General features: G+C 37.8%; 1 protein-coding gene across 2 annotated transcripts in view; it reads left to right on the top strand.

Annotated features, from left to right (window-relative positions):
• Window positions 1-22,503, top strand: part of LOC135717215 (alpha-protein kinase 1-like) — a 241,784-nt gene that overhangs the window by 151,561 nt on the left and 67,720 nt on the right. For both annotated transcript variants that reach the window (XM_065239191.1, XM_065239190.1), the window contains exon 4: window positions 1,591-2,802. In XM_065239191.1, coding sequence (XP_065095263.1) covers window positions 1,591-2,802 — 1,212 coding nt within the window. The remainder of the gene's footprint in view (window positions 1-1,590; window positions 2,803-22,503) is intronic.

The raw sequence follows: 22,503 nt of genomic DNA, 5'->3' as shown, positions 1-22,503 counted from the left end.
ATATATTTTTCAAAATTAAAGAACCCAACTGATAATGTGAAATTGACTGTTTTAAATATCAGCAATCATTGCAGTGTTTGGAAAAAATATATTGGGTGTGTAAGTATAAGTAACAATTTAATCGGATGTAAAACAATCTCAAAAGTAATGTAGCTCCTTCAACCCCAACCACAACGCCAATATTAGTAATGCAAAGCAAATAGCATTAAATTTAACTTTTTTTTCCCTGAAATTCGCCCTTTTGGAACATTTTGGACAGCTCCTTTCGTAAATTAATCTTAAATTGAAAATTCTATCGATGAAAGCCATCAAGTTCGGGTAGAGCGACATATTCCCGACACGACGATGCTGATGAAAGCTTGTGCATATTTTGGAAAACATTAGAAAAAACCAGCATTCATAGTTAACCAGCTGCCATTTCTCGAAATTGACTGACAAAACATCAATTAATGAATGATCAACTTATCGATGATATATTCTGTTACAATCAATACTATATTCTACACTGAGTAAAATATTTAGAGCATTGCATTTATTCACATAATTGAAACCTGTTAGCTAAAGTAATTTACCGCCAGAAATGATGTTCTAGCCAAAAGTTGGTTTCTCTTTTACGCTATTTAAAGGTATAAAGTAACCATTTTTAATGTTGTGAATAGTGCAAATGAAAAATATGAATGCCTCAAACATAAATTATGTTCAGAAATAATCTTTGATAACATCTTTCAATCACTTCACTAGAACTGTACGCTTGACATTGAAAGGTCTGTGCCAAGGGAGCAAAGACAGCTTTAATATTGAACTTCCTTCCTTATAATTTCGCCAACAAAACTATACAACACGCTTGAAGGATATCGATCCAACGAAAACGCTATATGTACGTAATAGTGCCGGTCGACGTCGACGGCGACGGCGACGGCGGATGGTGTCCTTTCATGTGGTGGTCTGATGGTCAGCATCAAGCAGAGGTAGGAAGGTACGCGCGCGTGGTCAGTCAAGTGCGATGAGCGGTTTCGGTGAAAACACCCCATCGCCAGACTCGGATGGGCTGTGTAGTAGTAGTACTACATCGAAGAAGACGGGGACGAGATGCACGGGGGCACGGCAGAGTATAGATGAATGAATGAAACCAAGGAGAAAAACAGGAATTAACGAATGTGCGAGACTTGGGCGTGTTGGTTGGGTTGGATGAGCTGATGGGGAGGGAAATCATCTGTTTAAGACATCTCGAAGCAAGAGACTGATAACACCAGGAGGAATGAATTCGTCGGTCTCTTTCGGAGCATTTTCCTAGGGCGGTTGCCATAGACAAGTGTGCATTGACGTGATGTCGTGTCCTTGATTGTCGTGAGTACACGATTAGATGATTAATGAGGTATCTATGTTGGTACCTATTAATTGTAATCTAGAAATATACCATTGCGTATTTCCCAGCGACTTTTAGGTACATTGGTTTTACAGAGTATTTCCATCAGCAGTTTCCCTCAATTGGTCAAGAAATGTTTTTTTTTTTTTTTTTGCAATACTCATAGAGCACAAACGTCACAACACGTCTGATTAAAAAATTTCCTCTTCTCTCTTCTATCGCAGGAAAAATTTGGTTGAGCAACGAAGCGCAATGGCATCACCCCGTATCGTTACCAACAGGTCCGCTTGGGCAGCAACCACAGCCCTTGCTGCCTCCTACCATGGTTCCAGGTGGCTTGGGCATGACGCCATTGAATTCATCAACATCGATTTCACAGCACGCTATTCCCGGCAGCCTGCTGACCATCCGAGACATGATGCTCCAAAACCCTACCCTTGGGTTGTTGAATGAGAGCAACCTTCTGCTGAAAAGGAGTATGCTGGAGAATATGCCAACGAGTTCGTTAGGTGTATTCCCTCTTGGACCCAGTCCTCTCGGTCTACCACCGACCACAAGTCCTCAAATGTCTGCTTCTTCGTCGTCCGGAATGACAAACCTGAGTCCGATGATGCATTCGATCAAAAGAGAGAAAGATGACTCCGAATGCGAAATGAACCTCGACGAACGAAGCTCGAGACAGAATCAAGCTACACGATCACCGCCACCTCATTTCGCACATCATTCACCTCATCATTCGCATCATCCCCATCATCAACATCATCATCATCATCATCATCATCATATCCAGCATCAGCAACAACGATCCAGTCATCTTCCGCTATCCATGCATCACCGTCACCGGTCATCCCCAATCTCTTCTTCATTGCCCTCCTCATCGATGGCTGCAAGTCCATCTTCGATAGCAGCAACAGTGTCATCCCACCAACATCAAAGACATCAAAGAGACTCCGAGGAACATGAATTGAATTTCAATGCACTGCCGCCGCCACCGTTGCTGGTGCAGTCGCAGCAACCACCACAATCCAAGCAACCATCGCCAATCGCGACCAGTACCAGTTCTCAGCTCAAAACAGAGCAACCCGACGAACTTGAGCCACATTCAAACCATCATCATCATCAACATCATCATCAATTTCACCGTCACCATCATCATCCTGACGAACAACCACATCATCGTAGACGTCTTACGTCGCCGCATCGATTCGATGGCGTTCATGATGACATGAATGACGATGACGAAGACCACGGTGGTGGTGGAGGCAAACATGACCGCGGACATGCCAATGATGACGAACAGGGCGAGGATGATAACATGAATGGTTGCAAAGGCGGCGGTGCATCGTCAGCATTGGAAGCAATTGCAGCAAGCCAGGAGCTGGCATCCAACACCAACAGGGAACAGAGTCAAACTCGGCGAAAGTCATCATCACCCGGTGAGTTCATAAAAATTTAACCATATTTTTCCTCATCACCGATTGTAAGTCGATTATGTACGTTTTTTCCCTCTACTGACTGTCGTCACTCGTCTGGTCTGTGGTGGCAATGGGCGGCCAAAAGCAGACCATCAAGAGATGGCGCTCGAATACTTCTTCCTCTTTTGGGACGTTAATATGTGTATTTTTTCATCATTTTCTTCGTCGGAAAGACGAATCGAGCGTCGTTGGTGACCGTTTATTAAGAAAATTGAAAGGCGATATTTACGACCAGCTTTGGCCTTCGGAATGGGTTATTGAAAAGTGCTAAAGCCATTAATTGATACATCAATTCTCATTGCCGCTGATGAGAATTTTTCGATGTTTGTATTTTGAAATTTTGAGTAATTTTCGTGACTTCTTATACCAAACTGTGTACTTGATATTCAGCATCATGCTTCATTATAATGATCCAACGTTATGCTAATTTCCGGAAAAGGGATCAAACCCTCATCCAATTTTCCCTAAAGCATCATCCCCTTCCACGTTTCCTTTTAACAAGATTGCCAAGTTTAAAACACCGACCTGCCATGACCAGCCACAAACATCCAAGCAGCCCAACATGGAGTTTCAATGGCTACTGCGATCGAAACGAAACGGTTTGAATTCAAATCCCACACACGCATTTTTTCCATTTTAAATCGCCCTGCCATTGTTACAAGGCTCTTCCTCTCTTTCTCTAATCGAATCTGAAGGGTTGATTTGTGCCGTGATTGATTTGGAATTTAAACCCACTCCAACTGAAATCCCCTACAAAGCTGCAGTTCCATATGGTTTCCTCACACACCCACCGATCAATGGAACTGGTTTAATCCTAGAAAGTTTACATATCCCTGAGCAGAGAAAAGGAAAAACAACAACGACATCCGGACTGCTGTCGGGAATATAAATCACATGTAATAAACATGATGAAAGCGAAAAACCTTCTGGCTGGTCCTTGTCGACCAGCTAGAGGGGGAAAATGTCTCAATTTTTAAGGAAATTATCCTTCATGTCCATAAACACCGGCAAAATGTAGAACCGAGGATTTACCGAACGGCGTCTGCAAAGTCCTTTTCTGCCCGCACCCAGGGCACCCAAAGTGGGATGATTTAGAGTGGAATAAATTGTGACGACATCTTGAAATGACATTCACTTCATGATGGGAAGGGATTCGGAAAGGTTAGACTGAACGAAGTGGACAAAGGTCGCCAAAGTGGAAGGCATTACTCGTTTGTTTAGTGCTTGTTGAGGTGATGTCATTGTCAATATAGGAGTTAGTGACAAAGTAGACCGTTGCGTTGAAAAGGGAGAATATCTGGGCTACTATGATGGGAAACGTCATAGTTCTTGGTGTTTATATAATTTTAATTAATATACTTATTCCCAACTCAAACGATAACCTGATTCCAGCAAATAACCTTGCTCCACATTGACGTTTATCTTGACAGTCTTCTGTGGCCACCCCTTTAGCTATTTTTTTTTTATTTTATACCCAAGCATTATAATTCGATTATCGTTTCTAATGAACGGATAAATTGATAAACTATAAACACGCTGTAAAAACACATCACCCAACACAGGATTGACCCTTCCGTCCTGTCAGTAATGGTAGAAGCAAAGATACGAGAGGAAATGGCTCGTGCCCAGTCTTGAAGAACCCTTTAAGAACTTCCTTTTTCCTACAAACGGGGTGTGTAAACATTACCCAATATGGGTTGTTCTTTTTACCATTTGAATCTATCACAATAAAAAAAAACTGAATAACCTGCTACTGGTTTTTCCCTTTTGACTACTGAAGTGACGAAAGACGTACGCAGAGTGCAGGGGTGCGACTTGCGTTTCCTTTCCAGGAAGAGAAGGGTTAGAGCAATTTATTACGTCAATGGTGCTACCCCCTTTGGGACTTTATAGAGATACCATATTCCCAGCTACACCGGAGAAGTGCTTAAGAGGCTTTTCATTTTTCGAAGGTTGGTATATGGTGGAATTTTCTCACCCTATTTTGACTATCGAAAATTGGAACGATAATCACTTTGTAATGCAGTGATGGAATCTTGTTATGAAGAAATGAAAATACTTATATTTGTGGCAGACATGTTTGTACTAACTTTGAACTCCTTTTAACTAGTACGTACTAGTACGAACCGTACTACAATCAGGTCTGTCATTAGGATCGGGCCTAAATGTTCGATATTCGTTATGAAATGGTATGCTGATCATCAGTTTTTTTTTGATTATTGTTATGTTTGAACTATTCTCAAATAAAACATGAATTTATTTTTTTGAATATGAGTGAAATTAAAAAAAAATGTTCGCGACCGCAAAAAGATCATTTTATTGTAATCAGACTAAATTTTAATGGTTTTGGCTGAAATTTGGGCCAATATTTGCTTTTGAACTCTAGTTTTAGCATGCAAAATGTGGTTTAAAGTCGTGCGATGTAAAATTTAAAAAAAAAAAAAACTTGTCTAGATCTACACACTTAGAAATAACAAAATTTTACACGTGACGGAATCCATCTTTGACATAAAAGATGAGACGTAAACAAACACGTGTGTTCATGTAATATTAAGTGCACCGAGACTGAAACGTGCGCTTGATTGAGATACATTTCGCGTTTATTTATGTCAAAATTGACGCTCGTGTATGTCACTCTCAGAGTACCTAAATATACATGTTTTTTTTCTAATTGTGTAGATAGATTGATAGATAAATGATCTAGAATAAAATAATACATCAGTTTTTGTTATTTATTTGAAAGTCGAATGAAAGTATACAGGATTATTATAAGGATCAAAACCATAGATAGTTAACTTTAATTTCGAAAATAGTACGACATTTTAAAAATTGGCTCGTGAATCGTTTTCCAAAAATTAATTAGACGTCCTAAATCTTCATTCTAAAACCTTTAGATTAGCTGATAGCATCGCTGATTAATGTTATATAAAAATGAAAGGCACTGCAATGAGCAATCTCGAAAAACTCGATTGTGCTTCTTGATTCTGGATGACAAGTGGCTAAGAGAACAAGTAAACTTTCAAATGTTGCAACTGTGTTGCATGGCAACAAACGTTTCCAGTTTACTTTGTCCTGCAAACAACCCGCATGCATTTGTCATCTTTGATCTGCGGTACTCCCACTCATATGTCATTCCTTGATGCTATCTATAAAATTCTCACCCTTCTTCATTAGCGCAATGGAAATAAAATTCTATCAACTAGTAGCTCGATTGATCGTGAAAGTGGCACTGTAAAAAGGAAAGGTCCTCTGGAAAATTGGACGAGTTTCAATCGAAATAAATCCAAAATATATTCGACCAACAAGGACACAATCGAAGCAAGCGTGCAGGGGTCATTCGCTTCTTCGCTTATCTGTTTGTGAAAAGTGCTAGGAATGGAATAAAATCGAATCACCATCATCATACCGAACCCGTAACACACAAAGAAGGATCAAACGAGCACATAGAAAGGAAAAGTGTGATTTAGGCGATAAAAAGCAAACAGCTCCCTTTCATCTTTATGACCCACCATCGCATCGCCACGCCAGCAAAAGCCAGCAAGTAGAGAAAGATTGAAAGTAGCTCAGGATCTGCATTTGTCGCCCTCTTGGAAAGCGAAAAAAATAGTTAGGTGCATGCGTAAATTTTACGACCCGTTCCATACACACCCCTGCAAGAGTCCAAGGCAAAAAAAAACAAACTAAGCAGGCCACCCTGGTTCCCAAGATGAGGGGGGGGCATCGAAGAGTCCTTTGTCTCGATTATGCAGCCTGCCCAGCACACAAAAGTCATGCGATGTAACGTCCTAACAAGTTTCTGGTCCCAGCTAGCCAGACTGCGGGTCCCGTTCCGTTGCAAACAAACAAACAATACACGCATGGTGTCCGGAGTTTGACCATCGCTTCTTCTTGTTTCTCCTCCTCTTATTTTCTGTGTGTTTGTGGATGGGTTGGGTGGGGGTACTGTTGCGCCACCAAATGAATAGAAGAGCCGGCGCGCTCTCTCGAAAAAGAAAAATGGAGTGGCATTATCAAGCTGAAATGATCATAAATCTCCCCATTGATGGTGAGTTAATTTATTAGAAAATTATTTGATTAAAGTAAATGTTTTGCTACTGCCCGTTTGGTTTCGTTCGGTAGAAGAGGGTAGGTGGTTTTCACTTGTTGTAGCTCGATGAACAGACTCATCATGCCGATAATTAGTTAGATGGTGCCCATACGGTTTGTTATGACTGGAAATTTTGTTATAAATGTGAATTGATCTGAATTGGCAAAATATGCATTATCGATAACAACATAGTTTGAAAGAGTAGGGTTCATTTATGTAATGTAATGTGCATCATAAATGACATATGTTTAACCACACAGCTGTAAATTGTAGATCATGTGAACAAGGAAATTGTTATAGGCTCATTAGGTTGTATTCTCAGTGAAAAATTTGCCGAGATTCAGCTAAATTTATGTTTGTTAGCTGAGATCTCGGCAAAATTCCCGTTTGTTAGCTAAATCTCGGCAAGATTTCCACTGAGATCCAGCAAAATAAAATGCCGAGCTACTCGGTGGTGCCCATCTCGGTAAAAAATCCAAGTGTGAAACTTCATTTTTACCTGTTCAACAACATTGGAAACTTAATTTAAATATTTCATGCTCTAAATTTTTGAGAAATTAAGCTTGTTTTCAGATTTTTCTCAAGACTGGAATTTTAAAATTATCTCAAAATCCTGTTTCTTGAAAGTTAGTCTATGTTCTTGATTTAAACCTTGTCTCGAGGACTTATTATTAAAGTAAATTGTCTTGAATGTTTGTGCACATTTACTGATGGATTTGTTTAGTATTACAATTATAATTATTTATCAACAGTAAACTATTTATTGTTGACAACCGGTATTGCCAAAATGTACCAATTACTTGCTTGCTTTCCAGGACTATCTAGTGTAGACAGATGAACCGAAACCGAATTCCTAAGACAGATGTCAATTCCAGATGAGCAGTTCCACGCATCGACCAAACTCGACCTTCTACGATTAAAAATCGTAAAACAAGAAGCTTAGAGTTGGTTGGAAATGCTATCTAAGATGAAGCTTTAGTGTGTTAATTTATTAGCTAGAGAATGGTCTGAAGAGGGTAGGTAGATAGTTCCGCTAGAGTACGGCAGTATTAAAATTGAATAGAAATTGAAAATGAACGAAGTGCCATTAATGCGACAGTACTAGTCAAACGCACACTTCATTGCTGGTAGCTGACTAGTACTGTCGCATTAATGGCCCTTCGGTCATTTTCACTTCTATTCAAATATCTACCTACCCTTCTTCACACTATTCTCTAGCTAATAAATTATCACACTAAAGCTTCATTTTGGATAGCATTTCCAACCAACTCTGAAAATCGTAAATTTCTGTGCCAATATGGTCTAGTTATTGTACTACCAGGAAAAAAGCACTTCAAAGGATTCAGAACAAAGTTCTGAAGATGATTTTGAAGTTGCCTCCCTGGTACTGTATTACCAACACACTACGAAAAAGACATGTAAATTTCAGTGCCCTGAGACCGACACATGCAAGCGGCCCTTTTGACATAAGAATAAGTTGAAAAGGACGAGAAAATCAATTCAATCAAATGCACTTTTCGTCGAGTTGTATATGTTTCAGTTTCAGGACACTTAATTTTACATGAAATGTTTTTAATTCCGTTATAATTGCTTATCTTTTGACAGATACGCGTATTTCGTCTACTACTTGCAGACTTCATCAGTGCCAAGTACTCAACACCACTGAAGAATCCATCTTTAATCTACGAGTTATATACTAATCAATAGGTACTAAAAATCAGCAGGTATCCACTGCCATGTCAAAATTTACCTAAATGGTAAACCCACTCAAAGCTCTTCATAAAGGGATTCCGTTAAGAGGTTCGACAAATTTAAAGGATTATGCCATGTTTGTTTACGTTCCATGATTTACGTCAAAGCTGAATTACGTCTCGTGTAAAAATAATAATTTCTAAGTGTGAAGGTACATAGAATTTTGAATGTTGAGACTTTAGAACAAATGTCCAACAAAATAATTAATAATTTCAGGCAAAAATCGTTGCAATCCTCAATTGCAATGATTAATTCCCTTCATACTTAGATAAGATTTAGTTTTAGTTTTAAGGTGTAAATTGTTATACTGACATGCAGGTTTAAAAAAATACGGAATTGCCAAGACAGGAACAATGTAAAAACACTTAGATATATATCATCACATTTAAGGCTAGTAAGTTACTGTAGTAACTGGAGCACCTAGGTTAAAATGAAACGTAATTTATTTTGAATTTGGAACAAATAATCGACAAAAATTGAATGTGAATTATTAGTATAATTGTATGTGAATTTTAAGGAGAATTTCAAAAGATTTCTATAGTATGCCACTTGTTTTGACCAGAGTTTCAAGAGACTTATGAGGAGAATTATAATTTCAATTAATTGAAATAACTTCAAATATCTTTTTCCAAGGTAGTTCTGATTGGAAGTCCAGGATAATTCTGAGCAGAACTTTGTTTTCCTTGATTTGCTTTCCGTTGATCTTGTTTTCCGTGCTGAGCACCAATGCTACCGACACCAGGGAGGCAGCTCAATAGCCGGGGACCAACGACTTTACTTCCCTTCGTGATCAGGGATGTTATGCCACAGAACATCCCGGCGGCGCCGACTGGGATTGAACCCAGGCCTGCTGGGGTGAGAGCAGGCATGGAAAATCATTTACATTCATTTCATACAATCATTTACATTCATTTGCCGCTAACTTTTTTCATCAACAGCATTCCGCAAAATGATGTGTAAAGCTTTTGTAGGTTTTGTTGTTAGCTACAACAATTGCTCATAACTCAAATCTGTATCTCTTATGCATCACGAACTAGAGCTGGCAGAACTTGTTACTGTTTTTCAGTGAATGTAAATTACATTCACTGAAAAACAGTAGTGGCTTCTGTTCGCTCTGGTTCGTCATACATCAGAGATATGGATTTGACTTGTTAACAAAAGTTGTAGCTAATAACAAAACCTACAAAAGCTATTTAAATCATTTTGCGGAGTGCTGTTAATGAAAAAAGTTAGAGGCAAATGAATGTAAATGAATGCACGAAACGAATGCAAATGATTTTCCATGCCTGGGTGAGAGGTAATCACGCTTACCACTGCACCACCGGCACCGCTGAGCAAATACATGCTGAAGAGAATTCCAAGGGAATAAAAAAAAGAGGATCATTTCGAAGAAGTAAATTGATTTTTTTTTAAATAATACTTATAAATTGCTAAGCACAGTTACAAAAGAATTTTTAGCAGGATTTTGTGTGAAATTCCAACGTTATTCAGCGAGAATTATTTGAAATTCGAAGAGTGAGTAAGTGAAGAGTGCGTTCTTAGATTTATTTGTAGAGAATTCCATAAGGAAAATCAGACGAAACAAATTCCCAAGACATAATTAATTTTCACGAGCTTTTCCATCACTGAAGAAAACATAAAGGGAATATCAGACGAATTACATACCAAGATGAACTTTGAAGAAATACTTGAAGTTCTAGAGGAAGGGAGTTCTAGAAAAAAATATCCTGTGTAGGATTGAAATATAATTCAGATGTAGACAAATTTCATGATCCTAGAGGCACAAAAAAACCGAGTACAATAAACGTTTTCTAACTGAAACATGTTTACTTTTCACACTTCACACTTAGCACAAACGGCATTCGTTAACTGAAATGGATTTAATGTGTCAAACCATTTTGAATTGCTCAAACTTGACACTTAAATGTCCTTTAGAGTGTTCCGAAAGGAAATCAAACCTCATGCATAAGTATAAGATGTTCGCGTGTTATAACTGATACACACGACATCCTAATTGAATGTTCTGGAAATTAACCATCAACTATTCGAGCTGAAATGCTTCACGGCGGATGTTCAAGACTCATGCGTAGTGGTTTCTACTGGATGGTATATCACTAGCCACGGGCTATTCTTCAGTGTACGATCATCCCAGATGGAAGCGCATTGAAGTCAGAGTCGTGCTTGAACAAGACTGAGTTTATTTCATAAGGTTTACAGAGTAGCAATTTCAAATTTGTATGTTTTGTGGAAGCTGAAATTTGTTGAGGTCCGTGAACTAATCGAATAGATTGTATATTAATAATACTCTTCGTTTCGATTCCAAAGATAATTTATTCACATGAAATCTAGTCATTAATATCTATATACAGAGTATAGTCCGGTAGCGATTTAAACAATATCCGAACTCTTCTACACTCTCCGGCTGTCCATGTAGGCATATACGGCACGTAGTTCAGCTAAACAGTTGCGTAGTAAAAGATAGCGCATATTCTATTGTACAACAGTTTGCAGTAGAATCTATTGTACAGCAGTTTGCAGCAGAATCTATTGTAGCTCTTTCCTTACCAACTCGCTTAGGGTGTACCATATGCTTAGGGTGATACGAAAATTGGTATTTCAACAACATTTGTGCCTTTAAAGTTTCACGCTTAGGCTTCCTTAGAGTATCAACTTAAAAAGAGATAGAAAGAGACGCCTGGGACTGATTGTTGACAAATATTGAAATTAGGGTTTTTGCCAACCCGGATAAGTAATTTGAGTCAGCAAAACATGTATATATCGTTCAATTCTTTGCTGTCCGTTGCAATGTGTGTCAAAAAGAGTATGCTCGTAAATTACATCGATAGCAGCGTTTGGTATTTGAACGAACTTGAAATGAAAATGCATTTTCTATCTTATGATTTATTGCGTGGGCAGATAAGATGCATAGCACATACACACTTAATATAAGTCGGTAAAATCTCTAACAGGCGATTACCTCGGCGGTTATTTTTGCTGATATCTCTGCAAAATATCTGTTTGTTAGCTGATATCTCAGCAAAATTTGTTAGCTGAGTCTTGGAAATTGTTTTACTGAATCTCAGAAAAAATATATTGCAGAATTACTCGGCTGTTGGAATCCCGGCGAAAAATTTTAAGTGTGTAAGCTTTTTTGTCTATGAGTTTTCTCTTGCCATATTCAACTGCGCAGCATTAATCACCGATTAGATTTCCGGATCAAATTATGATTGCTTGAAATATATTTCGGCGTATTTCGTTGCTGTTAGTATTGTTTTTGCATTATTCGATAGCAAACTATCAAAACATACATGCGCATTGGGCATTAGGGTGGTTCATTCGATTCTAATAATTTGAGCTCATTTGATTTCGATCTCATACTGCGCTTTGATGTTTATATGGGAATTACTGATTAAGAATCGATGGAGCTTGGTGAAGCAAATTCCATATTTTGAACCACCCTATGCATGCTGTCATGCCATCATATTGACGTTCGGGCGATTTTCATGAGCATGAAATGCATTTTTTGCGAGTTTATTCTCTCAGTAAGGGTCAATGAATGAGATTTGAGAATGATTCGGACACTTTTTTTTTTGATACTTTTTTGAGTTACCAGTTCTAGTGTACCGTAAAACGGGGTAACTTTGATAGTTTTTTGAAGTATATTCTAAATATTTGTTACAATAATTCATGTTTTTCAAATATTTTTTTATACAAGCACTGAGGATCCTAGAATCAAGTCGTAATATGCCCAATGGAAATTATTGCATTTGCACATTTTTTTTTTCTTTTTTTTTTTTACTTTTGATTGAACATCAGTTTTCTGTTTTGGGATTACTTTGATAATACTCGATGAATGTATAGAACATGCCGTTAACCGCATTAGAGATACCTCGTTTTACGGTATCAGGTTTGGGATTTTTTTTAAAGATAACGAGATTTTGAAAAAAATATGTTCATCAAGATTCTGGGACATTTGACTTGCCAGTTAACGTTTTGAATATTTATAATAATTTAATTCACATGGAACGTCTATTATTGCTTCAAACGTTCGTGGCTTCACCCCGCCCTGCTGCAAACGTGTTTATTGTCAAATCGCGTGCCTCAAATGGCTCTTAATTTTACATCTGCCCTTTTGGGCAGCCAAATCCACATTATTCCGCATAGGGTGATCAACTTTATGAGCTGGTCTGGCAGACCTTCCTGCGGTCACTGCATTGTCCGAAAAAAAAAATCGATCAATGTTTCACATAAATTGTGCGAGGGTGGTACGCTCATTCATAGTCGCTGCTCACCTTCGCTCTCGGTTAGAAGGTATTCGACCCAAATAGACGTTTCATTATAATTTTTCAGTTTCATTATCACTGCTATTGAGTTATTGAATGGCAACGATATGGTGCCTTTTGTTTCGGGTGTTTCGAGTGTAATTTTATCCATTGAACACACTCTGCTTCCAGCCAGGAACAGCACGTAGGAAGAGGAATGGGTGTGTATATCGGTATATGTAGGTATGACGAAAACCGATTGCCGGACATCCCATTGTTACTGCTGGCCATGGCAGTTATCGTACGTTTCCATACTGCACCCGATGACCCCAGCCATAGTACGATACCTATGATACTGATTGAAGTTGTGGGAGTTGAGTGAACACTTTCAGAGAAGAGGATTCTGGGAACAAATGTGTAAAACTTTTGCCTGGCAACTTGCAAGAGCTGATGCATATTAAAATTGGACGAGCAGCTGTTGTTTTTCTCGATGTTCAATAAATAAATACATGCTTGACCCTTGTCGGTGTGTGGAAGTTTGTCTCGTGCCCTGCAAATTGCCGTCTGACATGAACGAACACACGGGGGACGACCGATGGCCATCCTCATCAGGACAAGACGTATAAAATTCACACTTACTGAAGTGACTCTCTGATAATAATAAGAACGAGAGTGCGCGCGTAACGAAATGACACAAGAGCTCCTAGACGATACATACCTATATGTGTGGAAGATAGAAGCTAGGGACAACTATTGTTCCTCATCTTCCCTGACTCGCTCGCTCGATGACAAAGAACCGTTGTGATCATATTCATGGCTCTTTTAGGATTTTACTTAAAATATTGCTCCATTGTGCTAGGGCAATCCTAGCTCTACATCTCCGCCAGACCAGATCTCGTGAGTGTGTGATGGCAAAAGAGACGTAACAGCAAGAAAAATCGATATAATTTATCACCTCCTTGGAACGTGCCCGATGCCACACAGATCCCCGCCGCCAACGAGAAGAGAAATGCGTTTGATTAAAAAGGACACACAGTGCACCCAAAAACCATCGTAAAGCAGGGCGAAGCGCTGCTCATAAAGAGGACGAACATGAAATTTTCGAGGAATTACTAACACCTAGCATTGTTGGTCCTCACTGGCACCCGTTCTGGGACACGAGCCAAACGATAAACGTGGCGTGTGCAGCCTCTACAGTGGACATATGTCGGCGGGGTTGCATAAGGTTTACATCTTCATTAGATGGTATTAATTAGCTTTGATTTTGACATATCCATCATTTTGGTTTTCGAGTTCATTCATTTGTACTGAAACAATGTAGTTTAATCGAAGACAAATAACATCGAGCAATAAATCAATATTCTACCCAGACTGTCACAATGCACGATTGCAATCAGACGGCTACATACACCTATTCTTAGCAGATCGATACCTACCACAAGGAAGAATATACATGAGAGCCAAGCGGAGACCACCATAAATCGCTTAATACTGGCATCGTTAGCAAAGGGGGAGGAATTAATTAAATTTCCTCTCATATGTACCACTCTGTGTTCTCCTCGGGTTTTCGATTGAGCGCTTACCAATATGTATGTCTAGAGCTTACTCGCCTGTTTTTTTTTTTGCTGTAATTGTCTTTGCATACAATTACGACTTTGCTTTCTTCGCATTCTTCATTTATGGGTGCATTTTAGGTTGCAGTACTCCAAGGAAGTGTACGGTGAAATAAATGTAAGATTTAGGCAATAAAAACCAATGCTAATGTAATGTAGTTACTTAATTTATAATTTGAAACATCTCACTGAAATCAGCTATACAATGAGGAAATCACTGATTTTTCTCTTTTGAGATTCATAAATTGCTCAGTTATGAAATTAAAAATTCTTATGATTGTTTTCCATTGCACATTACGTCAGCTTCGTTTCGACATAGTCATCATCGTTCATATTTTTTTTTTCAAAAACTGGTAACAATCAACAGACCAATAAAATATTAGCAGTAAAATTTTATAGTAATAATAATTCAACACAATTCATACTTTTTGAAACGTAAGAAAAAATTAAGCTACGAATTGTGTAGTCAATACGTTGATCAATTTTTACTGTGCAACATGATTTGTTTATTTTTACCAATATTTAAAATTTAATGAGCGATAAGAAGTATGTGATTGAACAGTTTATGAATTTAGAAAAAAAAAATGCGGGGTTGTGTACAAGACACAAGCACATGGTTGACGTAGACTACGTTAAGCTGTTAAGTGAACTTCTCGTGCATTTATCTTGAAATTGATTTAAAATACAGTTTAAGTAACCTATTATATATGTCCTACGTACATATTTTGGATACAGTAAAATATAGTAAAAAATATAATAATATGAAAATATATGGGTCATATGCGTACACAGTTCGAAAAAGTAGTGTAAATTTCTGTTCAATATGATGCACATAAATGGAGCGTCACCTATCATATACGTTTATCTTATATATCATGTAAAGTTCTGACACATTTCATGCCTTGTAGCAAATATTGTATACAAAGGCCCATCTTTGTAAAAAACATTGTTTGCAAATTGCTCGGTTGCGTGAAATGAAATACAAGTCTACGTGAATGAATGTTTACATCACAATTAAAATTCAGAATTTTTATCTGTGTAGAAGAAGAACATGACAGTTACGTTCATAAATGGAAAGCGTGTTTTAAAAAAATGAAAAATAAAGGTTCAACGTTTATTTTTCTTAATAACTATAATAATAAAAAAGCAATTAGCAGCTGTCATCCCTAACTGAAATTGTATAAACCTGCTAATCTATCTGATTTCATCGTACTTCTAAAGCACAACGTTTTAGCTGTATCCCATAGGAACGCTTTTTTCACTTTAAGGACCGAAATTAAATTATGGACAGAAGTTATTAAATGAGCTAGCTATGCTTTTATATAACAAGAATCCTGAAAAATGAAAAATGAAAAAGCATAAAAATATTACTGTGCCATCAGCGCGAAGGAATTCAAGAAAAACTAAAACATATTAAGTAGCATTGATTTTCCACCAGAAAAGTTCAAAACTACCACTCACTCATCTGGTCATATCTCAAAAACTATTTGTCCAAATCATTTGCCCTTGGAAACACATCAAGTAAAAGAGTGTGGTGAAAATTTGAGCCCAAAATATTAAGAAATAAAAAATCCCGCTCATGGTGAAAATAGGCCATTTTTTGACAATTCGGATCCCTGCCGGTAATCAGCGTTTTTACTGCAGTTACAAGATGTGGTTACACCTATAAGAATCTACATAAAAAAATCATCAAATTGACGTTCTATGATCACGAATAGCTTATTTGGTTGTGGAGTAATCTCTTCTGAAAGTTGACATTTTTTAAAATCTCGAAAATCCAGGGTTGTAGCCCAGAAGGATCTAGGCACTTTAGAAAAAAAATCAAAAAATACGTTTGCCCAGAATGCCAAAATAAGCGTTTTGGCCAAGTTTGGCTCAAATCGGTGACATCGACCACAAGGTGGTGTACCCACTTAAGCTGGAATGACCCATATATATATATAATTTATAGTGAAACATGGCCAAATCCAGGACCTCATAAAATTCGATTACATAGTCTATTACATTTGGTTCCTAAATTGCAATCAGATATGAATATTAAAATACAAACAAATGACGAAATACAAACAAGTTCCCCACCTTAGTTTTTAATTTCTGGAGGGTTTTTCATGGAATTTATTAAATAAAAAATGATTCTCTAAAACTGTGGTAAGTGGTTCACTTACTCCGCCATAAATGTTGTGAGATAAAACAATCCACAAAAAAATAAGTTAATTTTGGTAGCTCCAGCAATAGCTTTAAATTAGGTCTCTGAAGCAAAGGAGAGAGTTAAATTTTCATTTTATGATAACGCAACAGGCAGTTGTGCTTTTCTTATCAGAAGACAGTACTTTCTAAATTGAACAAAATTTTGGTTTATATGTCAGCTAAGTAGGGGAAGAAGGGGTATGACGATCTTACGCGGTGATCTCAGCACCCCTTTGTGCTCCAATTAGGAGGATAATCCTAATAAAAAAATATATCATGCATCATCATTATGTACTTTACAAAATATACGTAGAATCTGGAATATATCTGTTTATGGAGGAAATATGCCCCTTTCTCTCTTATCTGTGACTTTTCTCAAATCAAACGTTTGGTTTCGAATAAGTATGTGTTTAGTATAATATCAATTGAAAGTTAGGGGGATTCAGTTATTCAACTTCAAGATCAGAGCAAAATCTTGTATACAGGATCTCCACCTGTTAAATGTTTTGATAGTAAGCATCATAGTTCATCATCATCAAAGGCTTGTTAAAAATTAATTTGAATTTCCTACCTCGAGGTGAAGAACCTTCTCCAGCGTCCCAACCAGTCCCAATGCCCAACTAACATTTTCAGCTTTGTAAACCAACTTTTCCAGCGTTGTGCTGTAAAGTAGCTGAAAAGAAGCTGCAGATACAGCTACAAGCAAAAGCTAGCCAAATAGTTTTGGAGAGCGTTTACTCAACTTTCTCACAACCATTATTCAATTTGTCAGTCACACTGAATAACATCAGCCAATAAACGCTAATGTCACTTCTATACACACACTACCCTACTTTCAACTTGTAGCTGCAAAACAAAGCTAAAAAAGTGAATTTATTACTCATTTGATGGCTTCTACACAACCAACAACTTTTGCTGAATAACATAAACATCAAAAGTACTTTTTCAACAACTAAACAACCTGTACTCAGCTTATAAACTGTGTTAGAGCAACTTTGGAAGCATTTTCACAGTCAAGTAGGTTTATTTTTAGACGTGTGCAGTTTTACAGCTTTTACTCTGCTCTTTTATAACTAGTCGAGAAAACTGATTCATGTGTACTATTAAAAAGCCTCTACTCAGCGATTTTGTAGTAGAAGTGTTGGCGTAGCACAGTTGGTAGTGTCAAGGTTTGCCAATGAGGTCGTCTCGAGTTCGATTCCAGGTTCTCCGGTGCAGGGTAAATAATTTGGTGATGATTTGTAACTAATTTCGATTAATTTGATTCACAGCAAAATAAACTCAATAAATTCCTTCATAAAAAAGCGTAAACAGTATTTAACCCGGCTTCAAGAGAAAGCTGTGTAGTGATTTTTGGATAACCGGGAAAAGGTTGAATAAGCGCCTTTCAAGTTCACACACAACTAAACAGCAGGATAACAGCTGTATAGAAGCGTTAATGGATATGCAATAAGAGCTTCTCCCGACCGTCCCAACAGCCATAAGTAGCTGACTAAGTTCGTCAGATTTGCTTGTATAGAGGTTGAGTAAAGGTTTCCTCATATCGTATAACGTTTGAATACAGCTTGAGACTGTATAAATGAAATGAGTAAAGTAAACGCTGAACGTGAACGTGAAAATTGTTAGTTGGGTGGGTGGTGACGCAATACCTCTAACTGCTTTCATGCTTCTAGATTAGCATTGTAATGCCGCGAATACAGTTAGATGACAAACTATATGAGCATGAGCATTATTTGTATAATAAATTATGAGCACAACCATGATCACACTTGTATAGTTGCTCATAGTAGGTCATACCAGTGTATCCGCGGCAGAAGTCCCTCCTACATGGAACGGTTTGCCCCGCCTTCATCAGCAACACATTCGGGATATTATAATTGGCAGGTATATGGCACAGTAGAGCAGCCGTTCCATACATAAATCTCCAAGTAGGAGGGATGTCGAAAAGCATAAATAGAGGTACTGTCTGATAAGTTCATTTTTTGGTACTGAAATCTGTAATCTGTGATAGGGAAAGCCCTTTTTCCCACCACAGACACACGCCGAATTATACTAAAAATTCAATTGCTATCCTTCTCATGATCCCCTTATTTTTTTTCTGAATCACCTAGGAAGTATTACTGAAGTTCTTTTTCTACAACCATGCCATTATTCTAAGAATGGGTAAGAATATTATCCCAGAATTATATTGGATCACGGATCAGAACTCCGACATGATGTTAACCAGCTTTTTGTAGTAATTATCCTTGCCGTTTCACATGAATTCTCATTTTAATTTCTTTTTAATTATCCAAAAAATCCCATAGGCATTTTGCACGGATTTCTATAGATTTTTTTAATTGAACTGTGAGAACTCTGAATATTTTTTTCATCTGGGATCTTTTAAATTTTCCAAATTTCCTCATTATGAAAATCTCGTAAAAAAATCATTTATGCTCCTTACAAATTTTGGAGTCCCCGAATCCGAGATCTCCAGCAATTTTCCCTGGATCTCATTTGTATCAAGTGCAAGATTTCTAAAACAATTTCTTCAGTCGATCTCTCACTCTTTATAATTAGATCAAATGACCCATTCACCCCAATACCGTTCGGCCTCGAGACCATAAAAATACTCCATGACTCAATTACTCAGTAAATTCTAGGGCTTTGCAAAAATATTGCCTGTAGACTTGGAGACATACTTCAAGTCCCCGCGTACATCGTACGGGTTAGGCAAAAGATGTGCGTCTAACTTTAAAAACTGTCGCATTAATGGCCCTTCGCTCATTTTCAACTTCTATTCAATTTTCATACTGCCGTACTCTAAAGATCATTCTCTAGCTAATAAATTATCACACTAAAGCTTCATGTTAGCATTTCCAACCAACTCCGAAAAATAACAGATTTAGCGCGTATAAAAGTGTTGCAAATTTATGTATGTTTTTATTTATTAATTTATTGGTTCATTCACCATATTATTAAAAGCTGAACATCACTATACACTAGACCTGTTCATTTTAAACGAAATGTTCGGAATGTACCGTGATTACTGTTTCATGTTAATTTGAACTTCTGTGCAAATTTTCAGTTAAATCGGTGATGATTTAGAGGTGCTTCAAGTTAATTTAATGTTTTTAAGGTAATGCACGGCTTATAATATTTGTATCTCGAGACTGAAATAACGAAAACTGTTGTAACAACTTTCATAGCAAAGCTTAATGTGTTATCTATCAACTTTGTAACCAAAGATTGACTATTCAAAGTGATTTTATTGAAGTTTGACTTAGTTTCATGCTCGAAGATATCTTAGAAAGTGAAGAATTTTAAAGTATTTGTTCTACGAATTTTCCACCCATGTGACACAAAAATGTGTAGTCTACGGCATAATGTTTCTCATATTGTTTTAGAAATTTTGTTCAAACATAGTTTTCGTGTATATTTCATAGATTGAGAGATAAAAATCAGAAAAGAGGCCGTTATAGCTAAAATTTACACGACAACAGAGCCGATAAAAGTTCAATTAGATTTACAGAACATAGTTGCATTGCTTTTCAATGACGACCGATGATTGTTTCATTGATATATGATTTTATGAATCCTCAGTAGGCGTGTTTTTTTAGCCAAAGACCTAGTAGCCTGCATGTTTCGTCATATTCTTCACGCCAAGCACACCAATGTTGCCTGACGAGCAGTTTATGGAGCATGTCAGAAGTATATCATCTTCCTAATAAATTAATGACTAATTATCCTGACGTTAAATCCAAATACGGTCTTCAGCAAAGTTGTAGCTGAGAAAATATCACATTAGTACAGATAGAAAATTTTTTCTGCTGATCATTTCGATGAGAACAAACATTTTTCTCATAGCAATTCCCATATAAACTTCAAAGGGCTAGTGCATTATGTGTTCGCATCCTAAATCCAAGCTCGAATTTTTGCACTATAAAAGCACTGGGTTTGGTAGAACAATAGAAAATATTTTCTAACCTATGTAACCGTTCGTGAAATTTTGCTGAGGTTTTGATCTAACTTAAGGTTTTGATCTCAGCTTAAGCACCACTTTCTATTAGGAGAGACCACTGGTCGCGTTAAAACTTTGCCCGACAAATGAGACTTTTCTCTCAGAGGACCTCTTGAACGGTCGTTGGTTACTAACGGCATAGAAAAAACTACTAACTTTTTGGAAATGCCAAGTCCTTCACTAATACGGGAATGGAGCGCATGGACCAAATAAATAAACCGAAGATATAATCTGACTTACCCACGAAACGAAACGGGACCAAATCGGGTCATTACTTTAATACCGACTTCGGTAATTTTTTAGCGAAATGATCGGTAAAATTCAGACATTTCAATTTGTTTTTAAGCTTCAAGCAACCGATATGGAGACGCTTTATCACTCACCCAAGCTATATTCCTATTAATTATATTTTTTGCTTTCCCAACTCAAATTCATCCAACGCTGCCTAACGAACGAAGAATAATATCGTCTCTCTACAATTTACTCGGCCATTGCCTTCCGGAGGGGATTTCCAGACTCACTGCAGAATATGTGAACGTAAGATTTTATGCGCTATATGGCGTCGCAAGGCTTTCCTCCCATCCAGATGACGCGCGATCGTATCGCTATGCTCTGGAGCTGAGCATTAATGGTAAATAGCGCCCGAACACTGGCACGGAAACACGAGGATTAGAATAATCACAGCCTGAAGGACGATTTCTCCCTTCCCATCCAGCTGTAGTTGTCACTTCTCAGAAGCGCTTATTAGCATACGGACAAGTGTGTTTCCTTTCCCAATTCCTATCGAGTGAAGTGGAATTGGCTTGTTCTTGAAGCGATTTCTCCCTCTCTTATCCTTCTTGCAAATTCACCCACATCCAAGGGTACCCGTCGGCCAACAGCGGAGGACACGTTTCCACCCGAAAGTAGGGATTAACATTTGATTATATATTATTTATATGCAAAATCGATACATCCGAAGCATAAAGCATACATTTTATGTGTGCCCATCAATTAATTTTAATGATATTCTTTTGCCTTTCGCTTCGTTCCGAAACGTCCTTCTGCGAGTGTCGTTGTTATGGTCATCCGCTGCGCGTTGTGGTCCAGCGGAACTACATTATCATCGTTATTATCGTCGGAACAGAAGGGACCGACCGACCGAAATGTGAATTCAATACGTCCGAAATGTAAATATTCGGCAAACGGTTCGAAATTGAATTCGACTCACCGTGCACCTTCGGCGACGGCGGTGAAAGCGAGGTTTACCCTTTTTATACATTCTTGGTGAGTGTGGGGAGCCGGCAAAACCTTCCTTTTCAATTTCCGCCCGGTATTGTAATAGAAAATTTTAGGATCTAATAAATATTCGACCGCGCTCGACCGATCCAAGTAGGTGGGTGATGGTCGACGAGTAAAGAAAAAATCCGGACCAAACAAAGTGACCGTCGCAAAAAGCATCAACCCTTATCGCAGCAAGCCAAAAGTCGATTTTTTTGCGGATGGCTGAAAAGAAATGTTTGGGGAAAAAGAAAAATGAAGTTGTTTCCAGTGGGCATGTAGAAATCAAATTCAGATTTAAATTTGTTTTTTATTCTTTTGTTGAAAGGGGAAAATGATGAAAGGAACCGCACTCCCGGATTTTTCGTGTGTGTGAAGGGAGTGAAAGAAGCGAGCAGTCACTTGTTGGTTATTGCGGGCGTGAAAATGGACTTGAATGCCGACGTTCACTGTTGTTCGAGCATGACTATTCATTCTTTTTTATTTCGTCTGTCGGAAGTG

Source organism: Ochlerotatus camptorhynchus, unplaced genomic scaffold (assembly GCF_037179485.1).
Source record: "Ochlerotatus camptorhynchus isolate MF236.1 unplaced genomic scaffold, CSIRO-AGI_Acam_v1.1 ptg000052l, whole genome shotgun sequence".
In the NCBI taxonomy this organism is placed as follows: domain Eukaryota; kingdom Metazoa; phylum Arthropoda; class Insecta; order Diptera; family Culicidae; genus Ochlerotatus; species Ochlerotatus camptorhynchus.
This window is presented reverse-complemented; position numbering and strand designations above follow the sequence as displayed.